The sequence below is a fragment of the Pieris brassicae genome, chromosome 8, assembly GCF_905147105.1.
Source record: "Pieris brassicae chromosome 8, ilPieBrab1.1, whole genome shotgun sequence".
Taxonomy (NCBI): Eukaryota; Metazoa; Arthropoda; class Insecta; order Lepidoptera; family Pieridae; genus Pieris; species Pieris brassicae.
Genome location: NC_059672.1, coordinates 15650165 through 15673281, shown reverse-complemented (window position 1 = coordinate 15673281; position 23117 = coordinate 15650165). Strand labels below are relative to the sequence as shown.

Here is a 23117-nt window from a genome sequence, read left to right as displayed (position 1 = left end):
GTACAGGTATTTAATTTTTTTTCCATTGATTCCATAAATTGATTGGTCAGCACATTTTGATGCTGTCTTTGTCTTTTCCGTGCTAGTCTATACTCAATAGTCATTCTTGCTTCATTTTCTTTCATTCATTTGTGTATGTGGCAGCCGCGGTGTATTATTCATATTTTTTCATTCTGGATAATATCTGTAAATTTACTTTTTTTTCTTGATGTAGAAGTAAATTTAAATAGTGAGTAACAATTCGGCCTGTTATGATTCCAGCTCATGTATTTTGAGCACTTTCAAATTTTCCATTGAAACATGAATGAACGCCATGTTGATTGTCAAAGGTGTTATTAGAATCGTCTTGAGACAGTGAAATTGAAATTGTGTTAAAATTTCAGACTCTGCGATATTGGACGATCGCTTGCTTGGATATTCGGTATAATTAAGCTTAAAGTAAAAAGCAAACATGGCTCAAGTATTACCAATACGCTTTCAGGAGCATTTACAGGTGAGTACGCCCATCGCTTTTTATTAGATTCTATAATTGTGGTTGATGAATAAAAGGAAGTTATGCCACTAAGGTTTTTCATGTTGTCCTGTAGTTATTTATTGTCCAAAGAGTAGGAAGTGATAGTAAAATTGACGTTGCGCAATTGGATGTCTACCACCCCCTACGACTCGCCGGTATTGATTTGTTCCACATTCCTGATCATATTATTAATGTATTTAATTAATAAATATTCTAATTGCTTCCTTTAATGATACAATTAATAATACTGTCTATCTATGAACACTACTAATTGTTATGATTGGTTATTTTATTTTGCTTAATGAAAATTTCTCATTATTTCTTATAAGATGGTATTTTGTGGTGACTCATGAGGGCAAAAGATGAAAAGAAGCCTTGACCTGTCTAATTATTCATATTTATTCCCTATCTAAAAAACTTTTTTTTATGATATACCAACTAGTATAAAATAAGTAATGTTAAATAGTCATATGTAATCATATTTCTAACAAAGCTTAATAATTGTAATTGCTTTTATGAATTACTTAGATTTGATTTAATTTAGAAAGTTTTTAATTTAAATAAATATTTAATCATAATTAAAATTATATGATACCTTACTTTATCTATGTTTATAAATATTATTTTCAACAAACATACTAAACAGATAAAAGTACAACAATAATTTTTATTTATGAATATATAACATTCTAGGAAATAGCAACTAGTAACTGGAAATTTTATCATCAATGAAGAACATTTGAATGAATGAAGAGTTACATTTTTTAAATATTACTAGACCCAATTAAATATTATGTGAAACTTCTAAAAAAACTTGTGATGCCTAAACATTTAATTATAAATTTGCATTTGGTGTAATAGTTAAAATTTTAATGAATATCCCTGTTTTAGCTCACAAATATTGGGATCAACCCAGCCTCAATATCTTTTAATACACTTACAATGGAGTCGGACAAATTTATCTGTGTTCGTGAGAAAGTTGGTGAAACTTCAGAAGTGGTGATTATTGATTTGGGTGACCCTACAAATCCAATTAGAAGACCAATATCTGCGGATTCTGCAATCATGAACCCAGCCAGCAAAGTTATTGCTCTTAAAGGAAAAGCTGGAGTGGAAGGTTAGAATAGAACCCATAGAATTTGGACAGTATTATATTTCTATAAAAAGAAATCTAATAAGGTGTTACTACCTAACACACTCTGTATTAGCTTTACTAATTTATTATTATAATAATAATTATTATTATTAATCATCATTCTTAATTGATAAGCAGGTGCTAAGTTATATTTAGCTTATTTCTATTTGCTGTGATTTAAATCTGGTATTTAAAATTATAATTTTTCCCTCAGCCATGTAAGAGGACTTTGTGTGTTCTCAGATTATATGTCTTCAAAAGCAATTTTAAAAAAAATAATACTATTACTATATATAAGTAATTATCTATGTTTGTGTGATTTGAACTTTAAAAACCTGAACAGTTTCCATTACCAAACACTAAAAATATGATATGAAAGTCATTACATTCCAAGTTAAAAGTATTACATATATAGATATTGTTCCTAAATACCTAAATACTACACTTTCTTATTAGAATTGTTCTGTAAGGTAAGGTATTAAACAAATTCAGTTTGGAATAATGTAATACATGTAAAAAAAAAATTGAGCCAAATTGAATTTCATACAAATGTATATAGTTTTTGTTGGCACACACCTTAATATAATGATTATTGATAGCATGCCAAAATTATGTTTTTGTCTAATTTTAAAGGCGTGCTTAACGTTTGGGATGATTTTTCGTAATAATAAAATCCAAGTCGATGAAAATCATAATTTGAAATTTGGTTTAGTATAGTATGGCATCTTTAAATTGAAAAGTTACATGAGTAATACGTTAGTCGCTAACTAGCCATTAGCTTAATCGTTATTGTAACGCCCACTACTGTGTACGCCTACACATTAGGGGTAGATCAAAAAGGAGGGCGTAGGCACAAAGCCAACTGTGTAATGACGTAGTTGGGGGACTACGCATTTTGTGGATTTCATTGCAAATCGGGTTACGAGTCCAGATGAAATTACAAATCTTCATTTTTTTTTAATAACATGGCGCATTAAGTACATATTTTATTTGCTATAATAGGACTGTATTTTAGTTTACATATAGTAGTAGTGTGGGCCCAATTTTCACACTTAGACGTTTACTATGTTGAGCGTACAATTTACATATATCGCGACATAGGTTTTTTTGTATTTCCAAAAAAAAATGTTATCTAGTCTGCGAATAAGAACTTTCGTTGAAAACAAATGCTTCAACAAAAGACAATTAAAGGGTGCCATTTAATCCTATTTCTTCACGTTATTTTAGAATACCAAAGAAGGCATAATATTGTATGAAGGCATATTAGTAAAATATAATATCCATATAACGTTAATATATTGTAAATAAATAAGAATACCGTAAAAATAGACATGTTGACCTTTGATAATATGATTACGCATTATGAGTCATATTCTTAGCACTATGTAAACATTTGCGACGATAAGAACTGTCTTCCCGTTCAGGTGATTGTCAAAATTCTATTTTTTCCCACGTATTTCCTAGCTAAAAAAGGTTAAGAGAAATTCTTTATGCATTACAGAAATGTATATAACCACTCCACAATGCGGAGCCGACAGCACTTTTTTTTTACTTGCATTATTTTAGTGCCTTCCTCCCCAAAATAAGTTTTCTCCATCTAGGTTATATTTAAATTAAAATCCTTGCTTATTGTAGCTTTAACATTAGCTCGAACGGTGAAAGAAAATATCGTGAGGAAACCGGCTTGCCTTAGACCCAAAAAGTTGACGGTGTTTGTCAGGCACAGAAGGCTGATCACCTACTTGCCTATTCAATTCACAAACGATCATGAAACAGATACAGAAATCCGAGGCCCAGAACTAAAAGGGTGTAGCGCCATTGATTTTTTTAATGTAGCTTAAATCTTTTTAACTAGGTATTTTACAAAACATATAAATTAATTGTGATATATTTACCAAAATTTAAAAAAAAAACTATTCTTGTTTTTTCTACCCTTTTCGTCTTATAATATTTTTATTTATATATTTTTGTCAGTTTACACAAAAGCTTAATAAATTAATTTAAACTTTCAGCAGGAACCTTTATTGGTGAAAACCAATACTCAGTTTGGTAGTTTTTGAGTTGTGTGTATTCATACAAACAGGGTTGGAGACTTTTCATAATACAATATAATAGATACTGCACGTAAATGCAACATACTTATGTGTATAGTAACTAATAAATTTGATTATCTTATCACGTCACTATACCTAGATCATTGACTTGATGAATCATGGACTACAGTTTTATATGAAAAGCTAAAATAAACGCACGGAACCATGTAATTTAACGGAACTTTATAAATATATCAATGAACAACGCCCCCTTGTTTTGTTTTCATAATTACTTTTCTACTTATACGACATTTTTTGCGTTTTGTATATTATATATATAATATTGTTTTGTATACACATACACATATTAGTTTGTTAGCTGCTACATTATGCAAACCTAAAATAGAGGTTTTTGCAAACTGAACTTCGTTGTGTAACGTCAATTCGTTCAATATTGCAAAGCTATTTCGAATATTGCATTTGTTTCGAATCGTTAAATTTGGGTTCTCAATTAAATGTTTCGTGTATTTCTTTCATCACCTTAATAAAGAAAAGCGACAGTCGATTGTTTCAAAGCTTGTTACTCAATCTATAGGTTAGCAAAGAACGCCTGAACTTCAATATAATATAGTATAGAATATAATAGAAATTATTAATAAATATATTACATTTAAATTGTTTGTCCTCAAGCAATGTTGATTCATGCTAAAAAAAAAATAAGAATAAACTACCTATGAAAAGGGAAATTGTAATTGTGTTAAGCTAAACTTCACCTTTAAAAACATGAAATAGATGTTGCTTGTTCCAACCGTTCATAGTGTTATCGGACAAATTTTGAGCCGAACATAGATTTAATCAATCGTTATATTTTTTATTAAGTAGGAGAGCTTCGCGTAAGAATGTTTTGAATCGTTGTCATAACTCGCAACCTTGACACGCATAAACTATTCATAGTATAATCAGAAAGAGTGTAACAGAGCTGTTTAATAAAATCCGAATGTACCCTTATTTTTAATGATTTCTTATATAAAAATAGGCGCTACAAAGGTTTGGTTAAATAGATCAGTGATTTGTTGTTTGTATGCTACCTGACAACAATGCAATGCTGATCACAATACTGAAAGGTTTCGATAAACTAAGAAGTTATTATTATTAGTATTAGATTGTTGTCATTAGTCGAAAAACCATACAATGAAATTGTAACTCTTTGCTTTAACGAGGTATTCATTCGGTTCCAGCCGCGCAAAAGACCCTACAAATATTCAACATCGAGATGAAGTCAAAGATGAAGGCCCACACTATGACAGAAGACGTCGTTTTCTGGAAGTGGATATCACCAAATACTCTGGCACTCGTGACCAAAATGTCGGTGTACCATTGGTCGATGGAAGGTGATTCACAACCTGTGAAGATGTTCGACCGTCACTCATCTCTTTCTGAGTGTCAGATTATCAACTATAGAACTGATCCGAAGCAACAGTGGTTGTTGTTAGTGGGTAAGTTTAGAAATTCTCTATGCTATGTTCATTCAAATTTATTTTGATAGGTAGCAGATATGTTGCTGTATTTATTTTAAGCGATGAAGACTGCTTTATTTCTAATTAGCACTTGTGAACTGTATAAATAATAGTATCTGTAATGGTAGATTCTAAATGCATTTTATTGGGATTTACAGGTATATCAGCGCAACAGAACCGCGTGGTAGGTGCGATGCAGCTGTATTCCGTGGAACGTAAGTGCTCGCAGCCCATAGAAGGTCACGCCGCATCGTTCGCCACCTTCAAGTCTGAGGGCAACACTGAACCTTCTACTCTGTTCTGTTTTGCTGTACGGACAGCGCAGGGTGGCAAGCTACATATCATCGGTAAGATCTTCTAATTTTTACTTATACACCAAGAATGTGTGTTATTATTTATAATGAAAAAGGTACTATTTCTTTAAAGGTACATAAACACACAGGTTTTTTTTTCATTTAATGTGAATGTGAATTTTAACTTTGAGGTTGTCGAATCAACCTCAAAGTTAAAATATATGTATTAAACAGTTTATTGAAGTCATTCAATTTTGTCTTATGTTTGAACAGCTGAACTTGGTTGTGTGTTTTAGTAAACTTCAGTTGGTGACCCTTAGCACATAATAACTACCTAATGATATATTTTTTCTCCACCAATGTAGTCAGAATTTGTTGATAAAACAGCCTATTATATGCATTAACAGCTGATTAAAGCAGATAGACAAATAGGCATCTCACTGAATATTGTTTGTCCAGTATTCATTATTACGGTTCTATACATTTTTTTTATACATTAGTATCCTACTATATTTACAGATTGCGTAGAGTAGACAATATATATATATATATATATATCAAACTAGAATCAGCAATATTTTCAAGCTTATTTGTACCTTTTCTTCAGAGGTGGGTCAGCCGCCAGCAGGTAATACAGCATTCCACAAAAAAGCAGTTGACGTCTTCTTCCCTGCTGAAGCACAGAACGACTTCCCAGTGGCAATGCAGGTGTCTCCGAAATATGATGTTATCTACCTCATTACTAAATATGGTTACATCCATATGTATGACATTGAATCTGGGACCTGTATCTACATGAACCGCATCTCGTCTGATACGATCTTTGTGACTGCGCCTCACGAGTCTACTGGAGGGATTATTGGTATGTTCACTTCATATGTTAGTTTTATTTTAATATAAGTTTGCACAATATTCAGAATTCAATGTAATATGCAATAAAATGTACGATATTTTGTCTTCTAAATATAAAATGTTATTATAGGTGTAAACCGCAAAGGTCAGGTTCTATCTGTCACTGTAGAAGAGGATTCCATAGTCCCATACATCAATACTGTCCTACAAAACCCTGATTTGGCCCTTCGTCTAGCTGTAAGAAACAATTTGGCCGGTGCTGAAGATCTTTTTGTGAGGAAATTCAATATGCTCTTCACTAATGGACAATATGGAGAAGCCGCAAAGGTGACGTATTATAACGATTAACTATATTTGTGTCATTCTTTAGAAAGTTTATGAACATTTTAGTTTTACATATACAAAGATGTAATGTTTCCAGTTAGAAAAGATTATGGCATAAATTTTTCAGACATGAGTTTTGATAACCTTTATACTTGAGGTTTTTTTTGAATCTATAGTCATTTAATAATAATAATATTTAATAGGTGGCAGCTATGGCACCCCGTGGTATCCTACGTACTCCACAAACGATTCAACGCTTCCAACAAGTACCTACTCAGCCAGGTCAAACCTCTCCGCTGCTGCAGTACTTTGGTATATTGCTGGATCAGGCTCAGTTAAACAAGTTTGAATCGCTTGAGCTGTGCCGTCCTGTACTATTGCAAGGTAAATTATATCAAATTATGTTGTCTAAACTACTCTTATATACTTTTAACCAATATTTATTTAAATTTATATAAGGAGTTATCAAAATATTGTATATGGTATACTAATATTATTAAGAGGAAACTTTGTCTTTTTATATGTATGTTTGAAATGTTTTCACACAAAAACTACTGGACCGATTTTAAAAATTCTTTTACCACTATAAAGCTGCATCTTCACTGTTGGACGTAGGCTATATTACATTTACAAAAAAATAGAGATCCCTAAAAAAAATGCAATAATATATCTCAAGATGAGAAAATTATCCTTAAAAATCTGACATTGCGTGCGCTGTGGAAACTATTGTTTGTAGAACAAAAAAATACCGTATTATAAAACGTATCAATATCGACAAAAATAATATTTTACCCATGGGCAGTTGTATGTTGGCCTATCCTAACTATATATGTAATTTTAGTTAGAGTTTGTTTCAATTTGGTCTTAGTTGCTATGTTAGCATTAAACAGTAAACAAAATAAAAAGGAACTTGTATAGCATGGACAGCAAAATATAGTATTAATAATAATAATATATTTAACCCATAAATCTTATGGATTATTTAAATGTAATTATTGAACTTGTTGAAATCTTCTCAGAAGTATATTACTAAAAGTTTTTTTTTTTAAATATTATAACTACTAGTTCTACCTGAAAAAAATATTTTGTGTTGGATAGTACATTAATGTTACGATTAAAACGTTATGATTCTAATCTGTTATGATGAATGTTTATGTGTAGCAGGAAAAAAATATCATGCACTTATTATCTTATCATGGTTTTTGTTCGTTCAACTTTTTATCAAATTTAATGAATAAACTTGAACTGTTTGATCCTAAATATTTACTCAAATTTATTAATATTTGTTTGTATTTGTATTTCGTAAATCTTACTTAAATATCGACGCGTTATGTTTTCAGATTTCATTTGTAGTTTTAACACTTGTTCATAATTCCTTACGCAGGTCGTAAACAGCTCCTAGAAAAATGGCTGAAAGAGGAAAAACTGGAGTGTTCTGAAGAGTTGGGAGATTTGGTAAAGCAGGTGGATCCAACCTTAGCGTTGTCCGTGTATCTTCGGGCCAATGTCGCAAGCAAAGTCATCGCTTGCTTTGCTGAAACTGGGCAGTTCCAGAAAATCGTCCTTTATGCCAAGAAGGTTTGTCAATTCTTGCTTTTGTAACAAAATTTTTATAAAAAAGTAAATTATTGGAGTTATTATATATTTATAAATACGTGTAAAAATGATTCTGGAATTGTAGCTTTTACAAGTAATAAAAGCCATAGTAATTATGATTGATGATTAGTTTATGATTTTGTAATACAAAATAGGGCTATCACATTTCTATTATATAAAAAATAATGTTTATGATGGAATATAAGATACAGATCCTTTTTCCACGAGATTCCACGTCATTAAATTTGAAGTGGTACTTATCGGTAATGAAGACAGCCGAGAGAATAAACCGGCGTAAGAAAAGTAGTCGATCAGCTTTCGTGCTTACGTTTACCCGGATATTTAACTTTGAGTTTACAATGAGTTTTCAGTACTACTAATTAATATTTCGTTCTTTCTGTCATACATTTTTATTTATCCCAGGTGGGATACACCCCAGATTACATCTATCTCCTACGCTCAGTAATGCGTACAAGCCCGGAACAAGGTGCAGGGTTCGCCGGTATGCTGGTAGCTGAAGACCCTCCTCTAGCTGACATCAATCAGATTGTCGATGTCTTCATGGAACAGAATATGGTTCAGCAGTGCACTGCGTTCCTTCTAGATGCACTCAAAAACAACAAGCCCGAGGAAGGCCCACTTCAGACACGGTACTTTAATTTTAATTTATTATATTCAAACAAGAGTTAATTAATAAGAATGCAAGAGGTTAATCAATATAATAATATACTATATAAAAACTCAGAACTTATAATCTAGAATTTAGTATAAATTTGTACTTTGTTATATTTTTTGTATAAATAGGTAAAACTGTGCTTTATGTTTATGTTTGAATGTGTATTCCGTTTTTGGCTTTTGTGTATAATGTAATTGTTTGAATATTGATTAATGAGTAGCTGTAGGAATACTTTAATAAAAAATAATATTTCATAAGAATATGTGTGTTGAGTTGTGTTGGATGGTTATGATAATTGTGATATTTACCACGAAAGAAACATAAACTGATAAATATTTAAGACTTTTTAAGCTGTGTCTGCATAAAATGAAAAACAAATTATTGAAAAATAACAAATAGTTAATATCATTGTTGTCATGTTAAAATTCATCACATTCATTAATTTATTTCCATTTTTCAGGCTTCTCGAAATGAACTTAATGTCAGCACCTCAAGTAGCAGACGCGATTCTCGGCAACGGAATGTTCACGCACTACGATCGCGCACACGTCGCCCAACTTTGCGAAAAGGCTGGACTGTTACAACGTGCGCTTGAGCATTACACCGATTTGTACGACATTAAGCGAGCTGTGGTATGTATTATGAATAAATAATATTACAATAAATCTTATTACAACCTTAATACATACTAGATATTTTACATGCATTAAATTTTTTACACTTTCTTTAATCTAATATTGAAAATACTTACGTACGTGAACTGAGATTGTTCTTAGAATCCCAACTGCACTAAAAGATTTCTAAGAAAAACATACTGAGGAAACTAGTACAGAAGGCCTATAAAATAATAATTAAGTTTTGTAAATTTAATTTATTAATATAAAGTTTTATTTAACTTAGGTTCACACACATCTGCTGTCTGCTGATTGGCTGGTCAATTACTTCGGCACTCTGTCAGTGGAGGACTCCCTTGAATGCCTCAAGGCTATGCTTCAAGCGAACATTCGTCAAAACCTGCAAATCTGCGTACAAATTGCCACCAAGTACCACGAACAACTGACCACCAAAGCTCTCATAGAACTGTTTGAGAGTTTCAAGACTTATGAAGGCCTATTCTACTTCTTGGGATCCATTGTCAACTTTAGCCAGGATTCTGAAGTTCACTTCAAGTATATTCAGGTAATCTAAATTTATATTTTTTGTCCTATTAATAACGTATATGTATTTAAAGTAAAATTAAAGAATTCTTTTTATGAAATTAAAATGAAAAAAAAAAATGAAATTTCCGATATTAAAATATCTACACATTCTACATTCATAAGTGTTCAAATAAAAATTATATAGTCAAAATATTATTAACTTTAAAAATAAAAATAAATATTTCAGGCTGCCTGTAAAACCGGTCAAATCAAAGAGGTCGAACGTATCTGCCGGGAGTCGAACTGCTACAACGCTGAACGCGTCAAGAATTTCCTCAAAGAAGCAAAATTACCCGACCAACTGCCGCTCATCATTGTCTGCGACAGATTCGACTTTGTCCACGACCTGGTGCTATATTTGTATAGAAACAGCCTGCAGAAGTACATTGAGATCTACGTGCAAAAGGTATGAAAGGACGAAGAATTTAGTCAATGTCCTGAATAACCTGACCTGTGCAACAATGTACCCCTCTTACTATTGTAACAGGTGAACCCTTCCCGGTTGCCAGTCGTTGTGGGTGGTCTACTAGACGTGGACTGCGCGGAAGACATTATCAAGAACTTGATCCTTGTGGTGCGAGGACAATTCTCCACTGATGAACTCGTCGCTGAAGTTGAGAAGAGAAACAGGTTAGGACATTTCGTGATAGGTAAACTTTGTAAGAATTTAGTTGTTTAAATTTTTTTAATATTTGAGTAAGTGTTAAGTATTACAGAAGAATAATTTTACTTGTACGATTTAACGTTTATATCTGATTATTGTAATTTTTTATTTTATTGTCATAGAATGTAATAATTTTTAACAATTAGTTCAAAATTATAATTATTTTAAATAGAGTAATGCCAAATACTTACAAATATTTTTTACAGATTAAAATTACTATTACCTTGGTTGGAGACACGAGTCCACGAGGGATGCAACGAGCCAGCCACGCATAATGCGCTCGCCAAGATCTACATTGACTCTAACAATAACCCTGAGAGATTCCTCAAGGAGAATCAATGGTAATGGTTCATTTAAATTTTGTTTTTTAACGTGTCATAAAGCCGATTTCCCGTTTGATTAAAACTAAACTTCTATATGTACAGACACACACATACATACCTACATTTTATAAACCAGTTTTATTTTGAGACGTATGTGTGTTTTGTTTGTGGTTAAATGTGCATTTGTATTGCGTAATTGTATAGAATATAAGAATATATTATTATAAGAATACTAAAAATAAAAATAAATATTTAGGTACGACTCTCGCGTAGTAGGACGCTACTGTGAGAAGCGCGACCCGCACTTGGCGTGCGTTGCATACGAACGCGGGCAATGCGATCGCGAACTCATCGCCGTATGCAACGACAACTCACTGTTCAAGACTCAAGCGCGGTACTTGGTGCGCCGAAGAGATCAGGACCTCTGGTTGGAAGTGCTCAGCGAGAGCAACCCCTTCAAGCGACAGCTAATCGATCAGGTATTATATTGTTTTCAGAGTTGTATAATTTCTGAACGTATTTGAATTAATATGATCAGTAAACTACTTGATGCTTATGATATTGTTTAAAAAAGAAATTAAAAGCAAAATTTTATTTTTTCCGTAGTACCTCAAAGAACGTAGAAAGTTCAGTCACAGAAAGTAGCTCTTGCAATTTGCCAATACCCTTATAGGGTTGTAGCGCCACTAAATTATAATTATATATTACATAAATGTTAATGAATCCACCTATCTGTTACAGGTTGTTCAGACAGCCCTATCCGAAACTCAAGATCCCGAGGACATCTCGGTAACGGTGAAGGCCTTCATGACAGCTGACCTTCCAAACGAACTTATTGAGTTACTTGAGAAAATTGTGCTCGACAACTCGGTGTTCTCAGACCACAGGAACTTGCAGAACTTGCTAATTTTAACAGGTAAGATGCAACAAGATAATCATAACAAATGAATCAAAAAAATGTTTTTTGTGGTATTGAAACCTGAAAATGTAGCATTGTCAAAAATAATTTTACTAACTAAATATTTATTTGATGTATTTTATTGTCCCATAAATTTTCATTATGTACATCATATTTATGTATACAGACTACTACTTAATAATGTCATTTTAAACATTTTGGCCGTGGCTAATAATGGATAACGTAATTTACGCGTAATTGTTTTTTGAAATTAAGCCAAACCGACATAGGTAAAATGTACATAGGTTTTTTACTATTACTATTTATTTCAGCAATAAAGGCAGATCGCACCCGTGTTATGGAATACATCAATCGCCTGGACAATTACGACGCACCGGATATTGCGAATATTGCCATTAACAATGAACTATACGAGGAGGCATTCGCTATCTTCAAGAAGTTTGATGTCAACACATCAGCTATACAGGTTAGTAATTTGAAAGTGTTGATTGGTTAAGGAATAATTTATATTTTATAATAATACACATTTCGAAATGTGTTGATGTGTATATTAAATTTGATGTATAGAAAAAAATAATTTAAAAAGTTTTCATTAAGTAATCTTAATATATTATCTCAAAAATTAATATTATTAGGAACGAAAAGGATTCAAGAAGGAAAACAAAACTAATTTTCATTTAATACAATTCGTGTTATTAAGACAAAACCGCCACTTAGTTTATAAATTAATGCCATTTATTTTATTGAAAATACATTTATAGGTCCTCATCGAACAAGTCAAAGATCTCAAACGTGCCTACGAGTTTGCTGAACGTTGCAATGAGCCCGGAGTTTGGTCTCAACTAGCCAAGGCTCAGTTACAACAAGGTCTGGTGAAGGAAGCGATCGACTCTTACATAAAAGCCGACGACCCATCGGCATACATGGACGTCGTCGCTACGGCCAGTACCCAACAATCCTGGGACGATCTCGTTCGCTACTTGCAGGTAATTTCAAAATTATAGTCGTGTTATATATATTTGTTATCTTGTGTCAAATGTGTTACCTATTTACAACTCATTTTATTGTGTACAGATTAACATATAAATATAGATACGAATAAAATAAGTAAAAAATACAACATAATTGCTGGTGCAGCAAAAGACATCAACAAATCACAGACTATACATAATAGCGTTCAAAAAATTGTTTTTATGTAATGAATAACACTAGTCTAAAATAAACTTTTTTTTTTCGAATACAGATTTTTCTTCTTTCCATATAACGACAACTCTTTGCAACGTTAAAATTTACAATGTATTTTCAAGATAATACAGAACTGTCGCTCATATTGAAAAATACCAGAAACTAATACTAAAACTCGTCTAACAGATGGCGCGCAAGAAGGCTCGCGAATCTTACATTGAATCAGAGCTCATATACGCATACGCCCGTACCGGTCGCCTGGCGGATCTGGAAGAGTTTATCTCTGGGCCGAACCATGCAGACATCCAGAAGATTGGAGACAGATGCTTCGACGACAAAATGTATAATGCTGCTAAGCTGCTATACAATAATGTCAGCAATTTTGCCCGACTGGCCATCACTCTTGTTCATTTGAAGGAGTTCCAAGGTTTGTAATATTTACATAATGTCTTTTTGGCTCCTCTTATATTTATTTACTAATTATGGTTAAAATAATTATATTAAGAAATTTCAGTCAATAAAGTATCTATTTAAATTAGGGATGCATCCGATATCGATACCAATATCGATATAACGCCGATACTTTAATTGCCAATAAAAAAAATACTTTTCTAAGTTCGTTCGTTTCGTTCTTTAAAACCGTAATGTAAACGCGCAACTTGTTTGATCTAGTTGTTGCAAACGAGCCACGGAAGAGTTTGTTGTGTCTCTCATCCGCTTTGTCCCCACGTATTCTATTTCGCGCGTAGTTAGTTTTAAATAGAGTACAGAATAACAAAAATCTTATCAATGTTCATTTTAATAGTTAACACACTTATATTTTTTATTTAATTTAATTATTACTCTTAATTTTATTAGCTTAAACTTTAATCTTATTCAAAGTTTGTGACTTTCCATTTTTGAATAAAAATTAAAAACTAACCATACTTGATATATTTTACCTTAATTTAATTTTTGTTCGATAAGCATTGGTATTGGTGTGGGTGATATTTCTATAAGGGGCAAAAAGGCGTAGCGATGCATCCCTAATTTAAATGGACAGCAATTTTCTTAAATATTGAGAGTAACAAAAGACTTTATTTTGTTATCAATGTTAATTATCTACAATAGGAGCCGTGGACAGTGCCCGCAAAGCAAATTCGACTCGCACCTGGAAAGAGGTTTGCTTCGCGTGTGTGGACGCGGGCGAATTCCGTCTCGCCCAGATGTGTGGTCTCCATATTGTCGTTCACGCCGATGAGCTAGAGGACCTAATTAATTATTACCAGGTATGTAACGGTACAACGGTTAACAAGCTAAACCTTATACATAGAGTTGCGTGACACATGTGTTATTTTAATTTATAAAATGTAAGTAATTTTATGAGTGCCTAAAAAAAGTTTGTTAATTATTCATATTGTTACGAAGACGGGTCGACTACAATGTTTCTAGATTTTTCCACTAGTTAGAGAACTTTTCAGCAGGCTGAAATATGATTTCTGACCGTTTCAGGAGAGGCTCAATCACATATTAGAAAATTGTAATTTTCATAATGTTACCCTAGTTTTCAGGAAGCTGAAACATTTTTTCAGTCGGTTTCAGAACATGTGTAGTCGAGTAGTGCAGTTTTCAGGAGACCCGTTTTCAGGCCTATTGATGAAGGAATATTCTAGACCGAACTTTCTAGGTGTGAGACAAGGACGAAATGATACGAGAGAGAGAGAGAGAGAAGATCAGAACTTTCTCGAAACTAGACGAGCACTCTAGAACGCCGTACGACAAGGACGGAGCAACGTGCGAAAGAGACAAAGAGTGCGAACGTTCTAGAATTGTGCAATCGCTACTCATTAGCAAGCCCGCCTAGAAAGTTCTCGAATATTGTTTAGAATTATTCCCAGGGATATATAAGCGAGCCGAAACGCGACTAGTCACTTAGTTTGGAATGCGATAACAAGAGCAAAACACCGAAGCGATAAAGTGCGAACAAAGTGAATACAAGTGATAAATTACAGTGTAAAGTGTGCATAAGTGAAGTAATTAGTGATTGTTTTGTGTGTGTAATTAGTGCATCTCTGCGGTTAATTTGTGCCCATAAATTCCTAATTGATTTTTCAAGAAATAAACCCTTGAATAAATCTACGGCATTTTCTATCCGATCCCCTAGCTCGTAACAATATACTTTACTTTACCTTCCAGGACCGAGGTCACTTTGATGAGCTGATAAGTCTGTTGGAGGCTGCCTTAGGCCTGGAGCGTGCACATATGGGAATGTTCACAGAGCTGGCCATCCTGTACTCTAAGTACAAGACCGCTAAGATGAGGGAACATCTCGAGCTGTTCTGGTCACGAGTTAATATTCCTAAGGTAATTTCCCAAATTACTTCCAGTAATAGCGAGCGACATATCAGTATAGATATCAAAACAGTTCAAACAATATATGCAATAGAAAAGTTAAATGTAAGTAGATAATATGTTTTCATAATAAAATATAAATAAAAGACTTTAACAACAAATTGCCATTGCCAGACACTATGACTTAATCTTTTTTATCTCCTACAAGTTAGTAAATGTTGTTAAGGACTACTAGGACAAATTATAACTTAACAAAACTTAACTTAACTTAACTTTTTTATCTGATCATATAATGATTTGCATTAGTCAACATGTGGTGTTCAATAATAAATCAAGGGGATATACCATACTCTCAGAGGGATGTCTTGTTCGAACTAAAGATGATAAGATACTTATGAATAGAAGAATAAAAACTTATAGGTACATGAATCTATATAGATCCTTAAAGGAGTGATATGGGTGATTAGTCAAGTGGTCTAAGCACTAATAAAATAGGTTTTAGGTTAGGACCTAACACATTTACAACACATGCAAACTAGCAATGCGCTACTTTGCAAGAACTAAAAACCACACTTGCGGAACTTATTCTTAATAACATTTTCGTCGACGTGTTTAAAATCTATTCTTATTGTCGTATTAATGCAATGCGCAACCATGGTAAAGGAATGGTATTTTTTTAAATTATGTTTTCCTTGTTATATATTTATTTCTACATAAGAGTCACAACTGGAATAAAGATATTAGAATTATCTTCACGTATGCTGTATTTTTAGGTGCTTCGCGCTGCCGAACATGCGCATCTATGGTCGGAGCTAGTGTTCCTTTACGACAAATACGAAGAGTACGACAACGCTGCTCTCACCATGATGCAGCATCCGACTGAGGCCTGGAGAGAGGGACACTTCAAAGACATTATCACTAAGGTGAGCTAACATAATTTTTACTTATTAAAAAAGTGTAATCATTAAGTTTCGTAATTTTAATATTCATATTTTTATCTATAAATAACATCTGTACTTTTTTATTTAAAGGTCCTAAAACGGATCAATATTTTGACAGGTTATATTACCACGTAATATAATAAATCCTTTCGCTTCCACAAATAATCTTTGTTAGTTGTGGGATTGGATTTCTAAAGGTTTCCTTGATCTTTATGGTTTGGCCCTGGTACAAGCCGTCGAAGTTTTGGATCTTAGAAGTGCCGATTTCCTAATGATATTTTTCTTAAACGACTGGTTATACTCATTGCTCATGAAAATATAATAATTGCGCAGATAGTTATCCATTATCACAACCGTAAATCTATCATACATTTAAAAAAGAAATGTAAAATGCGTGTAAAATGTTTAATATTTCTATGAAAACCTTTATTACAGTGCCACCGTCTTTCTCTACGCACAATCTAAAGATGGTTATTAAAATTTAACAATTTGTTAAAAGTTCCTGGCAGGCCAACGTAAAACGTCGATCTAATAAATGTACAATAACATCCAAATTGGTACTTTACAGGTGGCAAACATGGAGTTATACTATAAAGCAATTCAGTTTTACCTCGACTACAAGCCTCTACTTCTCAATGACCTCTTGTTGGTATTGGCGCCACGTATGGACCACACTCGCGCTGTCAGCTTCTTTACAAAGGCTGGCCATCTCCAATTAGTAAAAGCCTATCTCAGATCCGTACAAAACCTTAACAACAAGGCTGTCAATGAAGCCCTTAATTCGCTACTCATCGATGAGGAAGACTACCAGGTTAGAATTTTTAAATTATATTCCTATATATATAAATATAGATACGGCACACCAATAATAATAACACTATAAAGAAATAATATTATGTATTATAATTTAATATAATTAGAGACTGTAAAACAATATGTATATAAAAGCTCTGTCACTGATTTCATTTTATTCTCATTTTACATATAAAGTGAACTGCCACTGAAAACACTTTATTTAAAAAAAATATACAACAATGTTTTGCAAAAATAAGATTCATCAGAATAAAATCGTCGACCAATAAGAACACGTATGAACCGAGTTCAGCTCTTACATTCAGGTCACCCACATAAGTGCATTACTTATTAATCCTATTTATTTCAAATTCAAACACCGGACACTATAATATGGATACTCTAAAGGTGGCCGCATTTGAAGATTTTACAAATAATAACTGCAACAAAAATATAGTCCCTACACTTAGTGGACATGAAAAGTAACGGTCGTTTATTTAGGTTATTTATTTACACTAAACTGTATCAAGTAATTAAACAAAAGTATTTTGCTGCCTACTTGTACAGGCTTAGCGGAATCAAATTTGGCTTTATTTGCAAATCGATGCAATAATCAGCATTACAATTAATTAAACATTTTTGTTTTGGTCATATATTTCTCATATTGATCTCTTATATTTTTATTAAATACAATTATAATAATTTCAGGGTCTACGAACATCGATTGACGCATTCGATAACTTCGACACGATAGCGCTCGCGCAACAACTGGAAAAGCACGAGCTCACTGAATTCAGACGAATCGCCGCCTACTTGTACAAAGGTAAATCTTGCTTAACATACTATATCATAATAAAAATAATTATTATATAAAAAAATATACTAAAATAGATTTAAAAGTATGCGTGAATTAGTATGGTTCTAAACATACTTCAATTATATAATACATATTCGCAGAAATACTGGTCAACAGATAATGTAAATAGGATTTCAATTACATTTTACATGAATTATGGGGGTGTTAATTAAAGAAAACATTATGTAAAAGCGAATAGTGATCATAATGACACTTCACTCTATTACATTATATACATATACTTTTAATTTAATTAAGTATATAATTGGCGGCAGTTGTATATATAGTAGCTTTGGTAAGTTAATAATTACAAAATTCATATTTAGTAACAAGTTCGGCAGTTAAAACTGACCAGTAAACAAAAATATTCGTAAAAAAAATTAAAATGGATCATATAATAAATACTGAGCAGAGAAATAGCTGAATGGCCAGTTACGAGTGGGCCATCCTAAACCTAAGCTAATGTAACGTAACTGTGTTCTATAATACGTTATCCTAACTGTGGATGGGAATTACTTGTGGATACGCAGATTAATAAAAGGACTTGGGTACTCAATACTGTGGTTTATATTTAAAACTAAAACTACCGAACTATTTATCGAACTGCCATTTCCATCATTTTTACCAGTCTGCTTACGTATTTTTAGTACTGACATTGTAAGACGAAATAACTGGCCTATTGTTTTTTATTACTCTCTTTGTTTTATTGTCACACAAATTTAGTGATCATTATAAACTTCTCGTATATTTAAATATAATGTTTATAATTGTTACAATATCGACATAATAGCATTTATATCAATCGAATTAAATGTTTAACCATAACGAAAGTTAAGTTAAAAGAAGAATTTAATTTAAAAAATAGAGTCACTCGCGTTAAATAGACGAAGATTTAGTATTAGTAATTATAATATAAGAATAATACCAGACATTATTTTTACAACTGTTATTTAAATATTAGAGATTATGATTAGTTGAATAAGTTAATGGGCACTTATTTTATATCTGGTAGTTAAAACAGTTTTTACGGCTTTTTAATAAACTTGCATACTGTAATTGTAACTAACTATGCTACGCTTTAAATTTATTCCTTAATTGTGATACAGGCAACAACAGATGGAAGCAAAGTGTGGAGTTATGCAAAAAAGACGCATTGTACGCCGACGCAATGGAATACGCAGCTGAATCACGACAACCAGAAGTTGCTGAGGAACTGCTTGATTGGTTCCTTGAGAGGAAGAACTATGAGTGCTTTTCTGCATCTCTTTACCAGGTATTTGTATTATAAATGACTGAATAAGTAATAAATGAGAGTATTGAGTTTCTTACTTATTAAGAAAAGTTATGTAATGGTATAGTGATACCTTTTTTTTTTTCAATAGGTGCTAAACTAAGTCAACGTATACATACGTAAACATAAACTTGAAGAATAATATACGCGTTTTTAACAAAAATGCATATTGTAACATCAATAGCTATCATCAACTACACTAAAAAGTTAAAATTTTATTTTATTTTTGCTCTCAATCATCACACACGTAATGAGGACAATCAGACACTTAATAAATTTGTAAGAAATAAGATATACACGTGTGAAAATGATGAGAATTTAGAGAGGCGCAGTGCTAACAGTTGCATGGATGTGCCATGCAACTTCCTTCCAATCAAGTCCCACGGGCGTGCTAAGCGTCCGTGAGTATACAAAAAAAACAATGTAAATTTATAAGAATTAAATAACAATAAAGCAAATGTACATATAGTGACAATATAGGCAGAAGTGAATTAACTTTTTTCTAGAGTATTTTTAAAAAATAAAAAATAAGATAGCTTAAGAATTAAGATTTAGATAAAAACGCTAAGTTATGACTCTTCGTGTCAAAGAATTTTACGGTTAAGTCTACGGTATTTTGTCATACGGAACAGTTGAGGGATTAGTGTCTACACTACTTATCAAACCTAAAGTACACAAGTATATATAAAGGAACTTAAATAATATTAAAATAATTTCAGTGCTACGATCTCTTGAAACCCGATGTTGTAATTGAATTGGCGTGGCGACACAACATTATGGACTTTGCTATGCCATTCCTTATTCAGGTACTTTTTTTAAAATATTTAATGTAATTGTATGCAGTCATGGCTCATATGGGTCATGTTTAAAACTAGTCTTATTTCAAAAGAATATTAGCCTTTCAACGCCCAAGGGGCATGGGGCAGATACATTTTTAATTAATTAATTTTATAGTATGATCACACTACAGTTATTCAAACAAAGCACTTAAGTGATCTTTGTGGATCGATTGCCGTACCGTGCGTAACATCAATGTTCTTTGGCTAGGTAATTATCCTTTCTTAATGAGATGAAGATAAATGAAATTAATTTATGATATAATTTTTTCAGACGGTACGAGAATTAACAACTAAAGTTGAGAAATTGGAAGAAGCTGACGCAAAGCGCAGCACGGAGAGCGCGGAACACGAGGCAAAGCCTGCTATGATTATGGAGCCACAGCTTATGCTCACTGCTGGTAATTGTTGATTCTAATCATATCTTGATATGACAATAAAATAGATTAAAAGAGCGTCCTCTGTTCGAATTGAATATTTATTGACTAAAATTTCTACACAAAGACAATGGCTTATTTTACGAAGTTGGTATAACAATGAATTTATAATTGTTGCTTCATCTCTTCTTCTTTTTGTGCAATTTCTGTAATCTGTGGCTCATTTAACAATTTTAAACACTATTTGTAATTATTAGTCACTACAGAACCTAAACAAATTGTTATTTTTAAGTCTGTTAGCAAGATGGCATCACGTAAACAAACTAAGTTTATACCTATTAATTATTAATCTGAAATTTGCTCAATAACACCTTATTTTTCATTTCTTTCTTGTGTAAAATAACTAATTTATATATTGTGAATAAATTTCAGGCCCATCAATGGCGTATCCAGGCGTGGCTGCGCAAGCGTCTCCGTACGCGTACGCCGCGCAGGCTCCTTCACCCGCCCCCTACCACGGGTACGGCATGTAGGGTACACCTGCCCCTGCCTGGGGGAGTTACGCTCAGTTCTGAGCCCTCCAACTGCAGGGCTGCCAGTTAAAATACCAATTTTATCAGCTTCCAATTTCGTTTGGCCTAAAGGACAAACGAACTTGAAAACTGAATGCTTTAAGGCTGTCGAGAATATCTTGTTTAAAACAGGGATGTTGGTATTTACGATCGATTCCACACCACAAAGCTTAATTGTCAACTTCTAAATAAATTAATACGGATGTTGTAACTTCTAACTCGACACTATGTTTTAACGAATTCTTTAAGGTCTGTTAAATTCTTGTTTTGAATAGCAACGTTGGAATTAAATATGAGAAATTAATTTTAGAACTGGAATCTGACGTCCCTGATATAAATAATACGGCATTCACTTAACCTTAAGATCATGTAAGACGTAACATTTAGCCAATGTAGATAGCTACATAGTAGGGCTGTCGTATACCTGTTGTTATCTTTAGATCATGTTATCCATATATTTTTCAAAATTATATTCAATTGGTGGCCTAATTCCCTGCATTACATATATTAAAGTTTAAATATTTGTGTTGAATATAGTGTATTTGCTGTTAAACTCGATCAATGCGTCTTAAACTTTCAGTTGCTGTAAAGAGATTCTTATATGTTTTTCATTAATATAGTTTTTCCTCAGTATCTTTGCTAGTATCACCATTATAATGCGTCATCATGTTTTATCGTAGATATGAGTGAAGCAACTTTCTGTAGAGAATATCTAAGGTGCATGAATAGATGATATTTGAATAATCACATAGCTAACTTAAACAAGAAAATATTGATTGACATAGCTGTAAGGCCTCGGTAGCCATAGTGCAATAATTGGAACGAGTTAAGCTTCCGTGTTAATCTTTCAACAATATTACTGTACAAAAGATTAAAAGTTTGTTTCAAAAGTTGAATTTATTGTTATATGTATATAATGCTTACAAATTAGACGAGGCGCATATTTATGGAAAATTTAAACATGGGATTAAATGAAAGTTAAATAAATTATTTAGGTATTAGGATTAAAGTAGGCGGAGTTTGGCGTTATAATTTGGATATTATGTTTGCGTATGTGTGCGAGTATTGTTTTTTGCACGCGTTATTTGCGTTGCGAGTTAATCACACCTGTAATGCCTTCATTAGTTGACATAAGATCATTATTGTATTACCGGTGGTTAATGGGGACAACCCCGACAAGCTGCTATTTAATTTTAACTTTACGACTTATTAAATCCATATAATATTACCAAGATGTAACATTATGGTGAGATTTTATGTCTTCTAAATTTGTCATTTAAATCATTCCTACAGTTTTATTGAGCAGTTAATATTAATTATTTGTTTAGTGAAAAGCTAATATTACAATTGAACTTAATGAAAATAATGTAGTTATAACATTATTAGTAATGTATTTATTCGTGTATAATACTGTTTCACTGAATTTTATTATAGTAAGAATATAACATTATATGAAAATAATGGTTATTTTATTTACGTCCATCACCAATACAAAATTTTGTTATTAAAGGATAAAAAGTTAAATTTTATTTCCCTTCCATTTTCATGTTCTGTTTGTATTAAATTAAAGTATTTTTATTAGGAAATAATTTTGGTCAGATGACTTATGCAATTATTGCTAACGCTATCTAAGCACAATACGCATCTTAAAAGCAACAAAGGGCGTAAGCTTATGTCTTCGTTATCACTCGACAACCAAAATTTGACCGTTTTGCCTGCAAACTATGACATAAAATTGAATATTTTCTAGTTATATAATATATACTATGCCTAATATAGTAAAAACTAAATAATTTTTGTTTCGGATACTGAAGTTTTATTTTGGGTTAATTTTAAATTTATGAATAATTATAAAATCGATGGAGATACGAACCAATACGACAGTCCCAGT

At 32.3% G+C, this 23117-nt stretch overlaps 1 protein-coding gene across 3 annotated transcripts; it reads left to right on the top strand.

Annotated features, from left to right (window-relative positions):
- The first annotated feature begins 98 nt into the window (after window positions 1-98).
- Window positions 99-22643, top strand: LOC123713585 (clathrin heavy chain). 3 transcript variants are annotated; one of them, XM_045667318.1, is made up of 29 exons: window positions 99-229; window positions 384-493; window positions 1406-1631; window positions 4921-5178; window positions 5358-5546; window positions 6100-6354; window positions 6475-6671; window positions 6872-7052; window positions 8053-8246; window positions 8688-8914; window positions 9401-9572; window positions 9841-10119; window positions 10327-10545; window positions 10627-10769; window positions 11010-11144; window positions 11383-11605; window positions 11868-12042; window positions 12357-12511; window positions 12807-13031; window positions 13417-13657; window positions 14341-14498; window positions 15406-15573; window positions 16335-16484; window positions 17071-17313; window positions 18003-18117; window positions 19257-19423; window positions 20161-20247; window positions 20552-20678; window positions 21087-22643. In XM_045667318.1, exons 2-29 carry the CDS (start codon window positions 452-454, stop codon window positions 21185-21187), a joined length of 5052 nt encoding a protein of 1683 aa, XP_045523274.1. In that variant the 5' UTR covers window positions 99-229; window positions 384-451; the 3' UTR covers window positions 21188-22643. The 3 variants fall into 3 exon arrangements, with proteins under 3 accessions (XP_045523274.1, XP_045523276.1, XP_045523275.1); XM_045667320.1 differs by having other exon boundaries at window positions 168-186; XM_045667319.1 differs by lacking the exon at window positions 99-229 and having other exon boundaries at window positions 240-493.
- The last annotated feature ends 474 nt before the right edge of the window (window positions 22644-23117 follow it).